At 46.1% G+C, this 20,994-nt stretch overlaps 1 protein-coding gene across 1 annotated transcript in view; it reads right to left on the reverse strand.

Annotated features, from left to right (window-relative positions):
- Window positions 1-20,994, reverse strand: part of LOC147702001 (cytochrome P450 2F3-like) — a 211,713-nt gene that overhangs the window by 12,198 nt on the left and 178,521 nt on the right. The window contains exon 8 of the mRNA XM_086930616.1: window positions 11,342-11,483. Coding sequence (XP_086786742.1) covers window positions 11,342-11,483 — 142 coding nt within the window. The remainder of the gene's footprint in view (window positions 1-11,341; window positions 11,484-20,994) is intronic.

A 20,994-nucleotide genomic window follows, 5' to 3' on the forward strand; every position in this document is an offset into this window, starting at 1 on the left:
TACTTCGCATGCTCTGCATGCTATTCAGATAGAGCCCAATCAACACTAGAAAGTCTGTTTCTCACGCCCTCCTCTCAAGCCACCTTGATTACTGCAACAATCTCTATGCTGGCATCTCCACCCAGCTCCACAGAAGACTCCTAACCATACAGAACGCAGCAGCCAGACTCATCCTGGGCCTCCCCAAATGATCACCTATCACCCCACCTCACAAACGTCCATTAGCTCACCATCCAGAAAAGATGCCAGTTCAGGTTCCTCACACATGCCTACAAAGCCCTCCATGAACAAGGACAATCCTACATCAACCATCGACTGAACTTTCATCAATCCTCTAGACACCTGCGCTCCTCCTCACTCGCCCTCGCACATACCCCCCCCACATTTGTCGCACACGTAGTGGTAGCCGCTCCTACTGCGCCGCCAAGACCTGGCACAACCTGCCACCCTTCCCCCCTCCGAACAGCACCCTCCCTGGCAGACTTTAGAAAGAGACCGAAGCCCTGGCTTTCGTTGAAGACACAGCAACCTCAGGACCCAGATTCCCCTAGATGCGGAAGAATTGCACAATACAAATGCGGAATGATTCTAAACTATAAGTACACTCCTCCAAAAATCCTCAAGTGTGCAATGTCTCTGGACTGATGTGTTGTGGTCTTGCAGCAGATGTATGGGAAACAGTTCAGCAGACTTCAACTTACACAGGAACAGCGCCTTCTTTCCCTCATGCTGCCATGGCTCACTTTATAGGGCAATCAAACAATGATCTTGGGTCCTTGAAGATGGAAAAGACTGCATCCCTCCCATGAGATTACTCAACTGCAAAGTTGCTTGGTGTTGTGTTAAGTGAAGCTGGGTTGGTAAAACAGGAGTGTCAGGCCATTATGTCTCGCTGCTGGACAGTCTCTCTTAGTATGGGTGATGGCCAGGTTTTTGACTTGAAATTTCTCTGGTTTCTCGTGTGGCATTCTCTATAATGAAGACTGGCTGTCTGCCAGGGAATCCTGGTAATGTCCTTCATCTGCCAATGGTGATCTAACTGTAATGAACTTAGTCCCAATCAACATTGCCCTCACTGTATTCAGGGGATCTGGCTTGCATGTTTGAGTCCTTGTCAAGTCAGTAGCCTTGGGGCCCCAATATTAGGGAGAGACTCAAGTGGCATCTTCACATTTCCACCAGGATGAATTGATCATTGCAGTCTCAAGATGTTGCCTTTTGCAATGATGAATCTCCTCCTGCCTTTTAACTTTTGTGGCTCATTGTGGTATGGTGTGGTTTGCTGCACAGAGGATGATGCAGCATTTATGTACCAACGATGAAACCACTCATCAAGGCTTTGGTTGGTGCCACCCATGTGAGGCTGTGGCTCAATACTACTGAAGGAACGGATATACCACCAGCCCAAGGTCTGGATGGCTTTCTTTAGTACTTTTATAAAACTCAGCTTCACTATATGCCCCTGGACAGTACAGCATGAACTGTACGACTAAATATAGATGTTAAAAATATCGATTTTGTATTAATGAAATTATGTTTGTATTTATTTTGTATGTGTGTGATGCATGTATTTTTTACGTATATGATTTGTTTTTGGTTTTATTATCTGTTTTAGTAGTTTTAGTAGTTATTACATTTGTTTGTTCTAATTTGGCATTTTTAGTTCCATAGTGGGATGTGGGTTTAGAGGGGAATAGGGTGAGAAGTTATTTAATGGCTTCAAATTGTAAAGCGCTCTGATATCCTTCGGGATCAAGTTTGCGCTATATAAAACTTTATAAATAAATAAAGACTGGTCTCCTGTCCACGGATAGGCAAAGGTCCACTCAGATCTGGTTCAAGGTACCATGTTCAGTGGCTCTGTGATAATGCCCATGACTCTTTACAGAGCTACTGTGACTTAGTCCTTGAAACACTGTTTGATCATTATTTCAACCATAAGGTCTACACTTATAAACCACATTCTCTACTGCAGCCTAGACTTCTTTATATTTCTCGATGGCCACTTTGGGGCAGCTGCACCTTGAGCCGGGGCAGACCGGTACTGCTGACTGTGGAACAAGGTAGCTACAGGTCTGCTTCAGGCTTCTAGATCTGAAAAACATTGATTTGGAGGAAGGCACGTTTATCTTCTCTGCCTCAGTCCCATTAGCCGGCATGGATGGGGAGTGCTTCGAAACAGGTTGGAGTGCCTTGAAACTCGCAGTAGTATACAAGGATAAAAACTTAACCCAACCTTAACACCCATATAGTCATCAAATACAAGAGAATTGGGATTTTGTTAGGCTTGGGGAAAGTTCGTTTCCAGAGTTGCATTAGCTCATTCATTCACACACAGCGACCTAGATATAAATGGATTATCAAGGCCTGTACTAAAATAGCGAAGTCATTCCAGAGTCTGTAATATTTGTACAGGCGCTGAATTATATACAGGGTCTCACACAGAGGCACGCCGAGCTATAAGAATACAAGGCAATATCTTACCAGGCTGTTGTCAGTTCAAGGTTGCCCTGTACGTGTGTAAAGCCGGTTATGTAACGGACTCTTCCCCAGCCCTTCGTCTTTCATTGGCACCAGCCAGTTGGGAGGTTGTCATTGATTCACAGGACTGCATGCCCCAGGGGTCGTGGTACAGGAGGACTCAGTTTCACTGGGGAGCCACACTAGTCTCAGCCTTTTGTTATTTTACAAAAGTTTGTAATTTACAAACCACAGCAAAGGGATATTTTATGTCTATTGAAACAAGTGATGTAAAACAAGACAACAGCTCAGAAAATCCTAAAGTGAGAGGCAGGTACAGTATTTCCTTGGAGGAATGGGGCCATCTGATAAGCCTTTCCTGAACCCAAGAGGCAAAAAAGGGTCTAAATGGATGCTTGTGCCCTTGACTGCACGTCTAAGGTTTAGGCCCCTTCATTTGACTAGGACTACAGCGATAACCAGTTGGATACGAGGCTTTCATAACGGAGACTTGGTTACAGACCGAAGCTTTATATGAATGGAGACATCCCACACGGTCTGGGAAGATGATGTCCCATCAGTTACCCACCCAAATCCCATAGTGTCCCTTTATCTGCAATGCTACATTAACTTACCTATTTCTCTGCCTCACCCGATCCGTAAGGAAAGAAATAGTGTGATAGATCAAATGGAGTGAGTATAAGAGGCAGTGGGAAGAACATCTAGTTGGAGAAAGGGGGGGGCACCGCAGCCTAGAAGTACGAGAGTTGAAGAGGAAAAAGAGACAAGAAATGAAAGTTCAAATCACAGAGAAAGAAAGAAGTAAACGATTAAGGGGAAACAAAAGAATAAAAATGGAATCTGAGAACGAAGGAAAGAAACAGTACTGAAGAAAGAAAGGGAATAATTGGAAGACGAAAGAATTAGAGAATGAAACAGGGATACAGGACAACAAGCAAATAAGTTAAATGAACAGCATGTGAAAGAAACACAAGGTGAAAATGAGAGAGACAGTAGTTTCCAATAGATGATATGGGTGGCATGAAGCATTAACTGTCTAAAATGAATTGAAAATCTTCTAAAAGTCCTGGCTCTGCAATACCATCTTGTGATTGATGCCCAGACACCACAACTCGCCTGTCTTGAAGGATGTAACCCTGCATGAGATCACATCCCACATCTTAAGCCAAACAAGAAGATTGTGGTTGATTGGCAATAGGAACACCTTTCAGGAACACTTACATCACTGCCAAACACTTGACCCATCCCAAGTGACGGCTGACTCTTCCTTATTAAACACAAGCATGCTTGAGCCTGCCATTCACATTCATTCTAGTAACCCATGTTAATAAGCGAATCCCCTGGATCTACAGCTGGATGTGCTGTTCCTTTTGGGATATGACATAATGGCAGTATTTATTGGCCTATTGTTGGCATCCATGGCATGTGCTCCGATTCCAGAATGTGTCCCCTGGCATAATAGCAGTCATTCTTGGCATATCAGGAATACTTTGCATGATGGTGTCCATTCTTGTTTTAATACTGGTCCTTGCAAAATAGTAGTAACTTATATCATATTGAGAGCATTCAATTATGATTGTGCCCACCTGTGCTATAATTGTGTCTGTAATAAAATGGTGGCATTTCCTGACATACTGTAGCCCTCCTTGGTAGAACTGTGTCCACACTGCAATACTGCCTTGGGCATTACTTTCATATAATGTTATGTTATGTTATTTATTCTTTTGTATAGCGCAACGGTTACTCAAAAAGAGTGTCCCGGCGCTTTAGGTAAGGAGAACTGATTTCAGCATAACACAACACAGATAAAAAGGTTGAAAAGCAAACAGACAAAAAGAGAGGAACTGCTAGCAAACCTATTGGGTAAACAGCCAAGTTTTAAGACCTCTTCTAAAATCAAGGAGAGTAGTCGCCCCCCGCAGTGGGAGCGGTAGTGAATTCCACATCTGTGGAGCCAACAAACTGAAGGAGCGGCCGCCCAGGCGAGCCCTCTTAACACGCGGAACAGCGACCAAAAGTAGAGATTCAGACCTCAGCGCGCGGGCCGGGTGATAAAAAGCCAGTCTTTTTTGGAGATGTTTTGCTCCCACGGCATGGAGCGCCTTGTAGGCCAAAGTCATAGCCTTAAAGGCGATCCGTTTGCGGATGGGTAGCCAGTGCAGCGTCACCAATAACCCGGAGACGCTAGTGCGTCTATTTAGGCCAAAGATGGCCCTGGCCGCCGCGTTCTGCGCAACTTGAAGCCGCTGCAACAGGTACTCTGGCAGGCCCAGGTAAAGAATGTTGGCATAATCCAACCTGGAGCCTATCAGAGCCTGCACAGTCAGCCTCCTGTGCTCCTCAGACAAGAGAGGCAGAAACCTCCGCAACATTTTTAAAAGGCCGAAGCAGGTGCCGGTCACCCCCAGGATCTGGGCTTTCATCGTCAGCCCCTTGTCCATCTTGACCCCTAGGTTTTTAGCCATGGGGGATGAACCGGACGGAGGGAACATGTCGATGGGCCACCAGGCCTGCCAGCTAGGCTCCGTATCGCACCCGAAGAAGAGTACCTCAGATTTGTCGGAATTGCACTTGAGGCTGTTCAGTTGGAACCATGTGAACACAGCCCCAAGGCAATTCCGGATACTCTCCCCGTCAAAGTCAGCCCCTCTCTCGCAAGAGAAGAGGAGCTGGGTGTCGTCGGCATACGACACGATCCGGGCACCAAATGACTCCGCCACCGCCGCCAAAGGGGTCATTAAGATGTTAAAAGGGTCGGGCTCAATATAGAGCCCTGAGGGAACCCAACTCCCAAAGGCGGCATCACAGCGGTGTCAGATGATGTCCAGACCGTTTGCCGGCGGCCGGCTAAAAAGGACGAAAACCATCTGAGCACCGTCCCCCGAAGACCAATCTCAAAGAGTCTTGCGAGCAGGCCCTCGTGGGGGACGGTGTCAAAAGCCGCCGACAAATCCAACAACACCAACATGACTTTGCCCCCGGTATCCAGCACCCCCTTGATGGTTTCAGAAACCTCAAGGAGCGCGGTCTCGGTGCTACGATTTGAACGGAAGCCCGACTGGGAGTCATGTAAGATCTCATGAGACTCCAGAAAATTGGAGAGCACCGACTGAACGTGCTTCTCCAAGATTTTTACAAGGGCCGGCAGCAGCGAAATTGGCCTGTAATTAGCTGGAGCTTTCGGGTCAAGTCCCGGCTTTTTCAGCAACGGGATGACCATTGCCTGCTTCCACACTGGCGGAACCACTCCCAGACTCAACGAAAGGTTGAGAAGCGGGTGCGCCAGTGGATTAACCACCTCCGCCAATTTACCCAAGAGCTTAGCAGGGCAGGGGTCAAGCGGGGACCCAGATTTTAAATTGCCCATAAGCGCTAAGGAGGCGGAGGCTGGCAAGGATGGAAACTCGGCCAATATGGCGCCCTGCATAGCTGGGGGAGACGTACCAACCTCGGTAATGGTAACAGATATCCATGTAAGGCTGTATCTATTTTCGTGACACATTGATATTTAAGAGGATTTAACGTATTTTGTAATAACGATACAAAAAGGAGTTTTTCGCCATAAAATTGTGTTTCTTAAAAAAAATTTATGAACCTAGAACATTTTTAGATGCAAATTGGGAAAAAACTATTTCATACCAAAGCGTGGATAGTTCCAGAAACCAAATCAAACCATGTTTTTGGCCAACATTATTTCCATTCAAGCTTTGTGGAAGACATTGCTGATACTTCCTTGGTGATAGAGGGGTGCTTCCGACGCTATCTTATTTCTTGATTGATGAATGTTTTTCAATATATCAATTTAAAAGGTATTGCTGACATTGTGGTGACTGGCGTTTGTTTCCTGAGTTACATTTGTGGTGGCACATGTGATGCATAAGTCATTTAGACCTCAGCCCTTCCACAGCCTGAGAAAGTGAATTCCAGATAACTTACATTTGTTCACCTTGCATGTTTCAAGTAGATTGTCAGACAAAGTAGGATTACTGAAAATCTACATGGGAAGGATGGTGAAATGGTGTGAGGTGTTATGTAGAAGTGAAGGCATATGCTATATACATTTTAAAACGGGTGGATCATGTCAAGCTGCATACCCAGACGTGTGGAACTACCTCCAATGCTCAGGGAGTTAGCAAATTGTGATGAGATTTTAATAATGCAGTCTTTCTACCTCTGTGGAGACCGAAACTCTTCCAGTGAGGCACACTCTTTCTTGACTGGGTAATTGTATCCCTCCACTGTTAGACGTCCCCATTTGTCTCTGCTCATAGCTTACCTTTATGTCACTGCTGGTTTGACATTTCAGCAGCCTCAACTGCTCGAGTTATCCTTACACGTACTCAAATGCATTATATGGCTCGATTCCTACAAAGTGTCCTCAGGAACAGATAACACTCATCCATGGTTTCTGGAGCAATAATGGCTGGCTTGCTTTGCACCCGCCCACTAGTCACAAGTGCCCTTTCTATCCAACACATCCATTGTGATAGATGAATAGCCATGATTCACAGCTGGCACCCCTTGGGGAGCTTTTCGACCACTTTTGGCTCAGAAACCTGCCTCAGACAGGCATTTGATCATTAAATCATCTGAGTAAAAAGACTAAAAACATTTGTTTAGGAAAACTAAAAAGAAAGAGTCCCTCTCTCCTCTACCAGAGAGGAGGATGGTTTTGCTTTACCTGCTCACAATTTCCAAGTGTTGAGCCCACTTCTGATGCGATACTAACTCGCCACTAATCAAACATGTTAGTGCTTATCAAGTTCGATATTAAGCAACATACTTTTCTTGGTTTAACTGAAGCTCTGTGCTAGGCAGACACGATCTTTGATATGTGCACATCGCAGCCCATCCCATCTCAAGGTTTGGTTTCTGCACACTTATAGCCATTCCCCCTCTAGTGCTGGTTTTTGAATTCCTTTGCCCATCTACTCTACTCTACTCTACTCTACTCTACTCTACTCTACTCTACTCTACTCTACTCTACTCTACTCTACTCTACATTTTGTTTTGTACGCATCATAACCCATCACCACATTCGTTTTGGTTTGTATTCGTCCTAGCCCATCCTTTATCAGAGAACAGGTCGTCTCGGTTTTCTAGTCATGTATGCGGGCATACAATTATCCATTATAGCATACACCCATTCTGCCTGCAGTTGAGACTTTTTTACTCTTTCTCTTGAAAACAATGGCTACTTCTTAATCCTGACATGGTGTAAGGTTTAAAGAGGTCAGACTCCCATTTTTAAAGTATTCTCCATTTTGTCTTTGCACAATTGCATCTTGCATGGATTCTTGCAAATGAAATGTAGCAGTGGTAAATTAATCCAGTGTCTGTACACCAAAAATATATCTTGTGGGCAGCCATGCCATTTTGTAAGGCCACTTCAAAGATAATTGCAAAAGATAATTTATCGATAGGGATTCCACTAGGTTAGAGTAATAACCAATAGGCTTGATGAAGTGATGAGGACTCAATCTGTGTGGGTGACAGTAGGCACAAGTTTCCTTTTAAGTTTGAGGATTTTATTATGGGAGCTGGAGGTGTTGGGGGTCCTTACATTGTGGTCGTCTGCCTTCGGTATGGTCATGTTAGGTTAGGGAAGTGTATGGCAAGAAACAGGTGTAAACGTGTTTTGAGTTTGCCTGCTCTATATTTTTATAGAAGACCATGTATTATTATTATTGACCCTCAGATACGTAGCAGTGCTCTCCGCCAAGGGCCTGAGGAACACGTCTATGTACTTACAGAGGGGCTCAATTAGGGACCCACACCCTGATATGATGGGTCTACCAGGTGGATTTTGTATTCGTTTATGGATTTTTGGCAAGGTATATATCGTGGGTGTTCTGGGATGGCTGTTATTAAGATAGTCATATTCCTGTTTGGTGATTATAGCCATTCTCTAGACCCCTTTGAGTGATGTTCCTTATATTGTCACTGATTTCCCTTGTAGGGTCACCCCTGAGTTTTACATAGTTACCCTCAGTGTTGAGTTGTGATGGAATTTCCATTTTATAGTCTCCTGTATTTTGGACTACTATTGCCCTGCCTTTATCGGCGGGTTTGATGACTATCTCCCTATTTTTCCTAAGGGTGTCTAAAGCCAACTTTTCGGACTTAGATGTAATATACCGTATGAATTTCTGTTCACTGCATGAAAGAACAAAGCAACTGTAACACTACTGGGGTGATTTATGTAATTACGTGCCCTTGTAATTTCATGTACGTGGGACAAACAATACAAAAGGTTAAGAGCAGAATCCTCCAGCATTGCAGCCGCATTCGGTGCAGGGTCCAAGGAGCCCCATTAGTGGACCATTTCATTAGATTTGACCACGATCCTGAAAGTCTAAGATGGTGGGTAATCGAAAAAGTAACACCTAACCCGAGGGGAGGGGACTTTGCTAATTCCCTCAATGTTAGAGAAAGCAGATGGATACACCTACTTGACACAGTGGCCAGGGGACTGAATGAGACAGAGGATTTAGGGAGACATATCTATACTGATTTACAACTAATCCCTCTCATAGATAACAGTCCATGCCCATGGCGGAAGGGCCCTTCCGTTTTTCAAACTGAAAACATGCATTATTCTGCTGTGATTCTAACAGTGATATATGTGTAACAATGTTTGACATAGGTTACTGTTACTCTTGCACGTTCTCTACTTCCCCCACTCACCATTGGAGCAACCACAGAATGTAGAATATATTTTTATAAAATCATTTGTGTAAATAAAAAGTTGATATATATGAAGATTGTTTTCTTGCACATCCCTTTTTTGAAAAAATTGGCTCCAATTGTCTTTGCCAATTGGGCAGTGTGAATTTGGTTGTTTCACATAAAATTATGAATCTCTGATTAATTCGGATATTGTGAAGTTTTTGGTTTGAGGACCCTTGTTTTTCTATATCGAGTGCTACCCAGGTCCACAAACTTGTAACGGGTCTTCCCCCTTACCTGTAACGGCTGCCAGCTACCCGGGCAGGAGCTGGACACTTTCAATTTTGTTGGGCACCTTGGTGCCAACCGGGAAACCCACAAGCCATTTTTTGATGGGGGCCATGGGTGGAGTCCCAGAGCGCCTGATGCCCCAGCTGGCTATCTGGCCAGCACCATACTGGGCACTGGTGAAAGTCGTCTCACTAACTTTGCTTCTGCCAGGGTGGAAGCAGCTGTTTCACGGTTTGCCCCAGGCAAGAACAAAGTTAGGCTTTCTGCTCAGTAGAGTGCGAGCAGCATATGCAACACTTTCCTGGGCTGAAAATAGCAGGGTCAGGGAGGGGGTCCCCAGGACAATTCAAGATCTAGCCCTGGGGGAAGGGTTGTCCGGGGCTGATCTACAGCATTGGCAGCCCCCATCCTGTTCTTTAATTCATTGGTCCCAGGGAATGAGGTCCCTGGCCCTGTTCAAGGATCGGGGGTTGTGGGGGGGGGGGGGGAGCGGGGCGGGGCACATGCCATCCTTCCCATATTTATAATCTAGCAGCCTCAGAGGCTGGAGTCCCCGGAGCCTATTGAAGGCTCAAGGAGGGGGGCACGCAGACCTCCTCCCTTTATTGTCATGTATTGGCCTTTAGAGATAGGGTTAACAACCACTGAAAAAACTAAATGTAAATTGTTATACTATAGAGACAATGTCAGTCATAATATGACATTTTAAACTAAAAAAACTACTAAAATTCACTGGTTATATTTTACTGAGCTAAATATAACTTGATCTCCCGTCATGGGCTGCTTATGACCTCACATATTACATCACTCATTACATGTACAATGACATCATTGATGAGATCACTGGTGACATCTTAAATGACATTGGCATCACATGTTTTTAATAAAACTATATTTTGTGGAACTCCTCCAAACCCCCACATATTTTCTTACTTCTAACCTCCCTTTACCTCTTCTCTCTCTCTAGGACCTCAAAATTACCCTTACTTTCCTTTACCTCTACCCATCCCTAAACCATACAAGTGCCCTCACCTACCTTTATCTCTGCCCAACCCTAAGATCACACTTACCTGTTTACTTTTACCCACCCCATAACCCTAAAAATCATCTATAACTCCTTTTAAGCCTACACACCTCCAGACACCAAAATCACTTACCGTTCTCTATCCCTAAACTCTGAATTCAAGCTTGCGTCCCTTATTCTCTTCCCACGCCTAAACCATAAACTCCCCCTTACCTCTACTCTCCCCTAAATGTAGAAAATCACCCCTTATGCTGTTACCTAGTCACCATGTAACAAAAAAATCATCCCTAACCCTTACTACTCTTTACCTGTACCCACACTTCAACATTTGTTTTTTTAGACATTTGTTTTTTACAATAGCCGAAAAAGCATGTTATTAAAAATACTACGTGGGTAGGTACTGCATGGTACCCACCCCGTAACACTAAAACGACCCTCAACTCCTTGTACCTCTACCCCCACCTACACCATTTTTTAAACGAGCATACAAAGCATGCCATTTTTAGAAAATAAATACTTAATGTCTTAGTAAAGTACTGCGTGATAAAGGTACAAATACTGATCAACTTGGTAAAGACTGTCTGGTAAAGGTCTAGCGTAGTAAAGGCTGTGTGGCAAAGGCTCTTTCTAAAGCTACACACCATATGACAACACATGCATACAAAGCACATTTACCCCTTACATGAACGAAAACACACACACACAAAACCACAACCACACACACAAAACCACAACCACACACACAAAACCGCAACCACACAAAATTAGATCACCTCTCTGGCATCATTTGAATTTGCACTGAAAGAAATCTGGCAGGTCTAAAATACTGCAGGCACATATTGATTTCTATAGAACATCAACTGTTACTAGTTGTACCTGCTCCAAAGGGGATGTGTGCGTCATTCTTTTTAATCTTGCCATTTTCGTCCAGGAATCGGTATGGATTGAACAGCTTGGGGTCGTCCCAATACCTCTTGTCGGTCAGAGACGAGTGCAAGAAAGTAATCACTTGAGTTCCCTGCAGAAAGAAAAATAGACTGTTTGAAGGGTCTCCTAATTTAATATTTATTTTTCGAATTTGTAAAGTATACTGTGAGCAGACTGGTATCCTGGCGCTGAGGCAACTATTGTCCAAATAGGAGCAGCAGAGAATGATCATATAAATAACAGGCACTATTGTTTTGGGATCAGCCAGGTCTTCAAGACCCAAGAACAGCTCGTTAATTCACAGTCGTTCATTCACAGTCCCAACCCCTCCATTTCCGCCCTTCATGAACACCCACAGCTCTAAATAACACTGTGGAGCTAAACGCCAACCACCAGCCTATAATACTCAATGTTATTCAAGGTGAAACACAGCCAATCCTTGGGCAAACAACTGCTCGTCTTGGCACACGAGTTTCTGAAGTCGAAATGAGCCAGTAAAAGGCTGAATATGCCAGTAGAAAACAGAATGAATTCGAATCAGACAATTCCATGTTCCTTGCAAGCCCCAAGCAATAAAATTGGCTATCAACATGGAATTCGAAGCCTACTACAGGACGCTATACCGGTCCCCAATGGGTATAGGTGAAGAGGCGATCTCCGCCTATCTGCAGCCTCTTGAGACACCCCTTCTTAACCCATTGCTGATGCAGTAACTTAACAGCCCCCATGACTCTTGAGGAGGTCAAACTGGCCATTAAACAAATGGCCAGAGGCAAGACGCCTGGAACAGAAGGGCTACGTATAGAGCTCTACACCACATAGCAAGCCCTTCTGGCCCCCAGTAACTAGGGCTGTACGAACAAGCGAGGGAACGTTGGAGACTTTGTCAGTATGCAGGAGGCTTTGATCACAGTGCTTCTGAAGCTTGGGAGGAGGCCACCTCTGGCGGGTTCCTACCAATCACCCCCTCTCACTACTCAACCTTCATTACAAGGTATTGTGAAAAGTGCTAGCGAACAGATTGACCCCAATGTTGACCAGACCAGAATGGGTTTATCCCGGGAAAGAATGCGTTCCTGAATGTCTGTCTGGGTGTGCAGAACGCATACTCCAGGTTGGGCGGACTCTGACATTGCGAAAGCGTACTACACCTTAGGGTAGGCCTACTTGAAAAAATGACTGCTGAAGTTAGGGCTGGGCACGTGGTTTCGCAGGTGGACAAAGATTCTTTATGAATTCCCCATGGCCAGGGTACGCGCAGGTGACATCTCGAACATTGTACTAGGCAGGGTTGCCCTCTGTCTTCCTTGCTGACCACTGAACCCCTATCATTACTGTTGCAAGAGTAGGAGTTTGAATGGAGATGTTCCGTCATGGACCGCCCCCATGTGGTCTACACGTATGCCGATGATACCCTGATCTATCTAAAGGCAGACCCTTCTATTTTACCTGCTGTTATGTTGGTTGAAAATGACTTCTGCCACATCTCGGGGTTCCAGATCAAGTGGGAAAAATCCTGTTCATTCTCTCTATTGTTATTGTTAATGTTATTTTTGATTTGTAGCGCGCTCAATCACCTACAGGCCTCTAAGCGCTCGGGAATCGATGGTAAACAACAACTTTGACAATACAGAAGGCATCCACTAGCCTAAGTGGCTCATAGGGCTCTCCTAAATAGCAACGTTTTCAACCCCTTTCTGAAACGTAGGAGGTTTCCTTCCTTACGTAGTGGCTCAGGTAATGTGTTCCATAGATGAGGAACCAGCACCGAAAAGGCTCTTCCGCCCTTGGTGGCAAGTTTGTACAGAGGGCAGACCAGTAGCTGAGAGTCTGAAGATCTAAGAACTCTCTTTGGGCTATACACTGCCAGACGATCTTTAATGTTTGCCGGCGCCATACCATAGATGGCTTTATGGGCTATGCACAAGCTTTTAAATTCCACTCGCTCCTTGATAGGGAGCCAATGGAGACTTTGTAGCAGGGGGGATGCTTTGGTACGTCTTGGCAGTCTGAAGATAAGACGAGCAGCGTCATTCATCACCACCTGTAGCCTATTTGTCAGGGTTTTTGGTAGGCCAAGGTAGAGGGCATTTCCATAATCTATTCGTGAGATCACAGTGGCTGCGACGATGGAACGTAGCATAGATTGGGAAATGATAGGTACTAATTTCCGTAGCTGTCGGATAATATTAGTACAACTGCCCACTACTGAGGAGATTTGGTTGACCATAGAGAGGTCACAGTCCAATTTGATCCCCAGGCTTTTCACGTTCAGGCTGGGTTTTGGGGCTGGACCTAGCTCTGCGGGCCAGTAGAGGTCACACCATGGTGAAGTGGCAGATGAAATCACCAGGACCTCAGTCTTATCTGGGTTGATTTTTAGGAGGTTTCCTGTCATCCACTGGACCGTATATCTCAAGATATTCTGAGTGTGGAGTTGGGCGGCATTTGTATTGTCAACACTCCGCAACAACTGCGTGTCATCCGCATAATTGTATACTGTGCAGCCCATACTCGCCAGGGAGGCAATCAGAGGCTGTAGGTATAAGTTAAACAGCAGTGGGGATAGGGCCGAGCCCTGAGGCACCCCACATTCTAACTCTCCCACTGCGGAAACTTCTTCTCCAAGTTGTATTCTTTGTGTCCTTCCTGACAGAAAAGACTGCAACCAACTAAAGGCCAGGCCTTTGATGCCAAAATCTATTGCTGACACACAAACCGCTACAATACACAGACGAGAATACACCCCATACAATGAAAATATGACACTATAAAAAACGTAAGGGTCCAAATTTACCACACTGAGCGTGACCAATTAGAAGGTAACCTGGGTAAAGCACCGATTTAAATGCGAAGGCCGTCGCCCTTTTGGACACAGCTTCTGCAGTCACCTATAGCTGGAGTGGCAACTGCGAAAATGTTAACATTTTTCCAGCTCCTCTATTATTTTGCAGCACTCCCGAAGTCTTGGGGGCGGGTCTAGGGGGATGACACTGCTGGTGGGGGAGTGGTGGTGGCCACTGTTACAGAGCGCCCTACTGTTTCACCGGCCATCTCAAGCCGGCCAAACCGTCATGGGCACTGAAGCTCTCTTCAGCCCCATCTGTGTTACCGGGGCTGGAGAGAGCAGACACAGGCTCCCAGTCTGCCTGGGAGCACAAGGTGACAGTGCTCAGGTCAATCTTGATGCTGCTTTCAAGCAGTGTCAGGATTGGCCTCAGTGCCATCTGGGAGCCTGTGCCCAGAAGAAGACTGGAAGAGCGGAGTGCGGTGGCATTCAGATAAGTTATTTTATTGTCCCCTCACCATCTCCCTCCTCCAGCCCGCGTCGCCACTTTGACAGGGGACAAGGTGCTACTCTACTACATGCAATACTCGATTCCAATTTTAAGTTTCAATCATTTTTATTGGCATCACATAAAACAATTTATACATTTACTGAACTCCAAGTTAAATGAATTGTGTGTGAATACTTCATGTATTTGCCTCTAGCAACAGTCTGAATAGAACTTATATGGGGCACCAAAAAGAGGAGGGAGAGAAAAAGGATTACAAAACAAACAGTCCTCCAACAAGTACATTGAGCTCATGACCCCAATCCCACAATGGAGGATAATGACTTGCACAACATCACAGGCTTACTTGTCCCAACACGAGTAATAACTAGCCGCCCAGGTTTGGCACCTTCTCACATAGGACCCCAAAAACCATGTCTTGCTTTGGGAACATTTACAATACCACAATTCCCCTAGAAATCAACACCTTAATTTGCTGCTGATATTGCTTTTCCTGGAGAGTTATTATACGATCCGGTAACACATGAACCCTTTTCCCCCAGCAAGTAAAGCCCTGACTTTTCAGCCTCCACTCCGACAACTTATTTCCTCTGGGTAAGACTAGCAAGCACCACCAGTTATGTGTCGAACTCAGAATTCAATGCCAGGGGCCATTTGGGAACTCTCTCACTAGCCGCTTAGTGTCTGGATCCTCAGCAGATGAGGGTGCAATCCACACTCAAAAGAAGGCTCGCCATGCTTTAGTTAGTCCAGTTTTCTAAACAGGACGTGCCTGCAATTGCACACTGTTGGAAGCGGTGATTGTGTGAAAGCGCACCCAAAGCACCAATTCTGTCTCTCTAGCTTGGAAATTCCTATTTTAGTTGTCGGCCACCCCCTCGGTTAGTGACACTTGTCCCATAACTTCTTACAGTACCTCATTCGGAGGCTTTGGTTTAAATGCCTATGGAGTTGTGTTGTAGGTCTCACATGTATTTTAGAAGCATAGCTTCCCCTGGGTTTGAGTAGAGGCAGAAGAGTCGCCAATCGCATCATCCTCACCCAAGGGTCACTTGCAACTGACAAGCATTGGGTAGAAGTCACACTTGAACATCTCTATTTTGATCTTCCTTTTTGGGGGATATGATAACTAATTTCAAGTTTTCCTTCATAGATCATGGAGCAGAGATCCCCCCTTTAAAAAATGGAAGCTGCAAGCTCTCACTAGCACCATAATACAGCCTGTTTCGATCACTAATCACTCAACACAGCCCAAACCTACGCCCTGGCCTTGCGACCTGCCCCACCTCCTCCCCTCCCATGCTCATGACGAGCTCAGCTCGTCATGAGCCACGGTTCCCGTGTGCTTATGACTAGCTGAGCTCGTCACAGCCGTTAGAACGCTCGCACGCTGGGCTAATTCCCCTGCTGTGCTGAGCGTTCTATGAAAACTGGTGTGGCCGTGACGAGCTCAGCTGGTCATGAGAACACGAGAACCGTGGCTCGTGATGAGCTTAGCTTGCCATTAGCACCGGGGCGCTGTGCACGCCCCTCTGCCCCCCAGCACAGCAGGGGTATCTGCCCCGCAGTGAAGGGGTTAAGTCAGGGGTCCCCAAACCGGTCCTGGAGGGCCGGATCCATGCCAGATTTTTGGGATATCCACATTGAGATACATGTAGTTTTTTTAAAAAACCTGGCATGGATCCGGCCCTCCAAGACCGGTTTGGGGACCCCTGGGTAAAGTGATGTTTCTCTCGAAAATACTTCCACTGCCGCAATGGCAGAGCCAGTTATTTTGCTGGTACAGTTGGAGGGCTCCAGTCCAGCCCCACCTCTCTGGGGATGTATGGGGTGGTGATGGTATTGGCTTTTAACATTGGCACCCCCACTTTCTTGCACCACTGGATAAGTGTACAGAGCAGAGACAGTCACTTCTGAAAAATGAGGCTAATTGCAGGTTCCGCAGCATAAGTGCTCACTTACCCATCAGACTGCCACCTACGTCATCTCAAAATCCCCTACAGCTTGTTTTTACCATCTCTTGTGGCCATGAAGCAGCCCCAGGAAGGGAACTGCTGAGAAGTTTGGCTGACTGCACTCTTCGTTCAGTCCCATTTAAAATAATGATGCACTTATTTAGAGGTGTATGTTACAATCCGTGATAATACTCAGACACAGCTACAAAGTTATCCCACAGAATTTGTTTTGCATTTTGCCATAAAAATTGGTGAAAACAACATTATTGGACGACTTTGGACACATATACCATTCATAATTCAGATACAGTATGTAGAATAGCGTGCAACTTCACAGAAAAACACAATACAAGAAGTCCTTTTCTGAGAACCTAGATAAACAAAATAGGTTTAAGGGGAAAGTAAATGAATACAAATAGAGTTTAAATGGCAATAGTAGAAAAAAGAGCTGTGACCGTAAAAATGTGAATTAAATATTCAAGTCAATCTAAATGTATAAATGTAAAATACATTTGCACACCATGGTAAATCCTGGCTAGGAAACATAAGCAGGATGTATAAATGTATTTTGTGATTGCAAAGTATGCAATTCTCAAAAACACAGAATATGCGACTCCAAAACATTTTATTTACAATATAGCAAAGCCTTATTAGGAGTCCCAAAAGTGTTTCTAACTCGTAAATTGATATTTACAATCCATTTCAAAATCGTAACTATGAAGGAGGAGGAAAAATATGTTACCATCCTATTTGGAAGTCCCAGTGGCATGTATTAATGGTTATTGACTACAATTACAATTGTAAACCATTGATCAGTTACCAAAGTTGGGGTGTTTGCAATGGATAAACTGTCCCTTTAATCGGACCTTATGGCAGCCTGCCACCCCGGAACCGTTTAAGAGGTGCTAATTTCGACTTTGTCAATTTGCTGAATGTTGCAAGATGTCTACATAATATTTACTTGGCTATTTGTGATCTGATCTATTAATATATAGGTCCAGTCACAAATTGCATTTATATACACAAACCAGTCGGTTAAATTGCAAATGAACTTTCTTGGGTTTGCGAATAGGAATACATTTTTGGTCCCATAATTCTAATGTCAATGTGTAAAAGAGAGAGGTATAAATAATGGTAGAGCATAGCTAGATAGGTGCAGGGTTAAGACTAGGAAAACGGGTGTAATAAGGGCACCGCACAAACAAAAGTAGAAACAAGCATTGGCATAGCGAACAGGTCTCGCCTTTGGGGCCTTACAAGTGTTTAGGCAGAGCTATTGACAAAAAGTGCTAGAAGCATTTTTGTGACATTATATATGACCAAGAAGGCATTATGTTCAACAGAACGACCATATTAATAAATGTATGTATTTCATTTTTCTTTTGTTCTTGCAATGCTGGCAACTTGTTTTTGCCTATTCAAAGGTATGTTTGTTAAAGTTTTTTTTTGAGGGGGCATAAACAATTAGAGGTTGAAGGTTGTGAACTGGTACCTGTATTATAACACTAACAGCGCTCGGACACTTAGTGAGAATCAACAGATTGCAGATTCTGAGAGCAGGCTGAGGTGGTGTTGAGTAATGTTGAGGTGGTAGTGGTGGTGACTGGTGCTGAGACGATGCTGAGGTGATTCTGAATGATACTTTGGTCTTGTTGAGTGATGCTGTGGTGGCGGCCCGAGTGATGCTGTGGTGGCGGCCCGAGTGATGCTGTGGTGGCGGCCCGAGAGATGCTGTGGTGGCGGCCCAGAGGGATGCTGTGGAGGCGGCCCAGAGGGATGCTGTGGAGGCGGCCCAGAGGGATGCTGTGGTGGCGGCCCAGAGTGATGCTGTGGTAGATGCTGTGTGGTGGCCCGCATGTGGCCCCGAGTGAGGCTGCGGTGGCCCCGCATGTGGCGCTCAGTGATGATGCGGTGGCCCCGAGTGATGCTGCCGTGGCCCAGAGTGATGCTGCGGTGGCACAGCATGTGGCCCCGAGTGATGCTGCCGTGACCCCGAGTGATGCTGCCGTGGCGCAGCATGTGGCCCGAGTGATGCTGCCGTGTCGGAGAGTGATGCTGTTGTGACAGTGTCTTTGCTAGTTTCATTTTGTAGAAGAGGGATAGCAAGGTAAAAGAGGGGTAGAAGAGGGGTAGAAGAGGGGTAGAAGAGGATAGAAGAGGATAGAAGAGGATAGAAGAGGATAGAAGAGGATAGAAGGGTAGAGGGTTAGTAGAGGGGTAGAGAGTTAGTAGAGGGGTAGAGAGTTAGTAGAGGGGTAGAGAGTTAGTGAGGGGTAGAGGGCTAGTAGAGGGGTAGAGGTTTAGTAGAGGGACGAGGAAGGAAGGAAGGAATGGGTGGGACGAGGCGGGTGTATAAGCTGCGTGGCAAACTGGATAAGCGTCGTGAAAAGACCGTAGTGTGCTATAGAATTTCCTCCATCAATTTAAACTCTTTACCAACAACCGCCATATTCTATTCCTGATTATTATTCACTCTGTTTCTGCGGGCTGTCACAGTAACCGCTCTAAACCACTCCTGTCACCCACACATATTTTTCCTTTATGTACCATGTCACATTTTCCGATGTATTGCACTTTCTGCGCATTTCTCATGAGGTCCTACCCATGAAAGCGGCACCTCCACTTCAGTCACTGCATTTCTGTGTCTTCCTTCGCCTTATTCTTGAAGAACACTAGTCAAGTCAAGTCAAAAATTTGTATAGCGCACTACTCACCCAGAGGGTCTCAAGGCGCTTGAGGAGGGGGGGGGGGTTGTTCGTTACTTATCAAATAGCCAAGTTTTGAGTTGTTTTCTGAAGGAGAGGTGGTTCTGTGTAAGGCGGAGGTGGGTGTGGAGAGAGTTCCAGGTTTTGGCCGCTAAGTAGGGGGAGGATCTTCCTCCCATGGTGGCTCTTTGGATGCGTGGAATCGTGGCGAGGGCTTGATTGGACGATCGTAGTTGGCGGGTGGGGGTGTAAAAGGTCAGGCGCGTGTTGAGGTATTGGGGTCCCAGGTCGTGGAGGGATTTGTGTGCGTGGGTGAGGAGACGGAATGTTATTCTCTTGTTGACTGGTGACCGGATATGTGATTGTGGCGGGGTATGTCTAGGATGAGTCGGGCGGAGGCGTTCTGAATGCGTTGGAGTTTATTCTGTAATTTGGCTGTGGTTCCGGCGTAGAGGGTGTTTCCGTAGTCCAGTCGGCTTGTGACAAGTGCTTGGGTGACCGTTTTTCTTGTTTCGGTGGGGATCCAGCGGAAGATCTTTCTGAGCATACGTAAGATGTTAAAGCATGATGATGAGACGGCGTTGACTTGTCTGGTCATCGAGAGGGAGGAGTCTAGAATGAATCCCAGGTTGCGAGCATGGTCCGTTGGTTTGGGTGCGCTGCCCAGGGCCGGTGGCTACCATGAGTCGTCACATGCGGAGGGGGATGATCCTAGGATGAGGACTTCCGTCTTGTCAGAATTCAGTTTTAAGCGGCTGTATTCATCCACTCGGCAACGTATTTCATCCCTTCGTTTAGGTTCGTTTTAGCGGTCTTTGGGTCTTTGGTGAGGGAGAGGATCAGCTGGGTGTCGTCGGCGTAGGAGATGTTGAGGTTGTGCTGGAGTGCGATGGATGCGAGGGGGCTCATGTAGACGTTGAAGAGGGTGGGGCTGAGTGACCCCGCAGATGACTTAGGTGGCCTCTGACCTGAAAGGGGGGAGGCGGACTCTCTGGGTTCTTCCAGCGAGAAACGAGATGATCCAGTCCAGTGCTTTTCCTTGTATCCCGACGTCTGAGGCGTTGTACAAGGGTGCTATGACAGACCGTGTCAAACGCTGTGGAGAGGTCCAGGAGGATGAGGGCAGCTGTTTCCCCGTTGTCGAGAAGTGTTCGGATGTCGTCTGTGGCTGCGATGAGGGCGGTCTCGGTGCTGTTTTTGGCTCGGAAGCCGGACTGTGAGGGGTCGAGGGAGCCGTTGGATTCAAAGAAGGCTGCGAGCTGATTGTTGACGGTCTTCTCTATGACCTTGGCAGGGAAAGGGAGGAGCGAGATGGGGCGGTAGTTCTTAAGTTCAGTCGGGTCTGCTGTGGGTTTCTTCAGTAAAGCACTGAGTTCGGCATGTTTCCAGCTTTCTGGGAAGATAGCGGTGTTGAGGGAGCAGTTGATGATATCCCGGAGATGGGGTGCGATGATGGAGTCGGCCTTGTTGAAGATGTGGTGGGGGCATGGGTCGGTTGGTGATCCGGATTGAATGGAGTTCATCAAGCGGATGGTGTCTTCGGTGCTGATTGGGTCCCAGGCGCCAAGGGTGGTGGTGGGGGGCTTCAGTTCGGTGGTGGTGAGGGGGATGGACTGGTCGCCAAAGCGGTTATGTAGGTCAACGAT

The sequence above is a fragment of the Lissotriton vulgaris genome, chromosome 7 (genome assembly GCF_964263255.1).
Source record: "Lissotriton vulgaris chromosome 7, aLisVul1.2, whole genome shotgun sequence".
Classification (NCBI taxonomy): Eukaryota; Metazoa; Chordata; class Amphibia; order Caudata; family Salamandridae; genus Lissotriton; species Lissotriton vulgaris.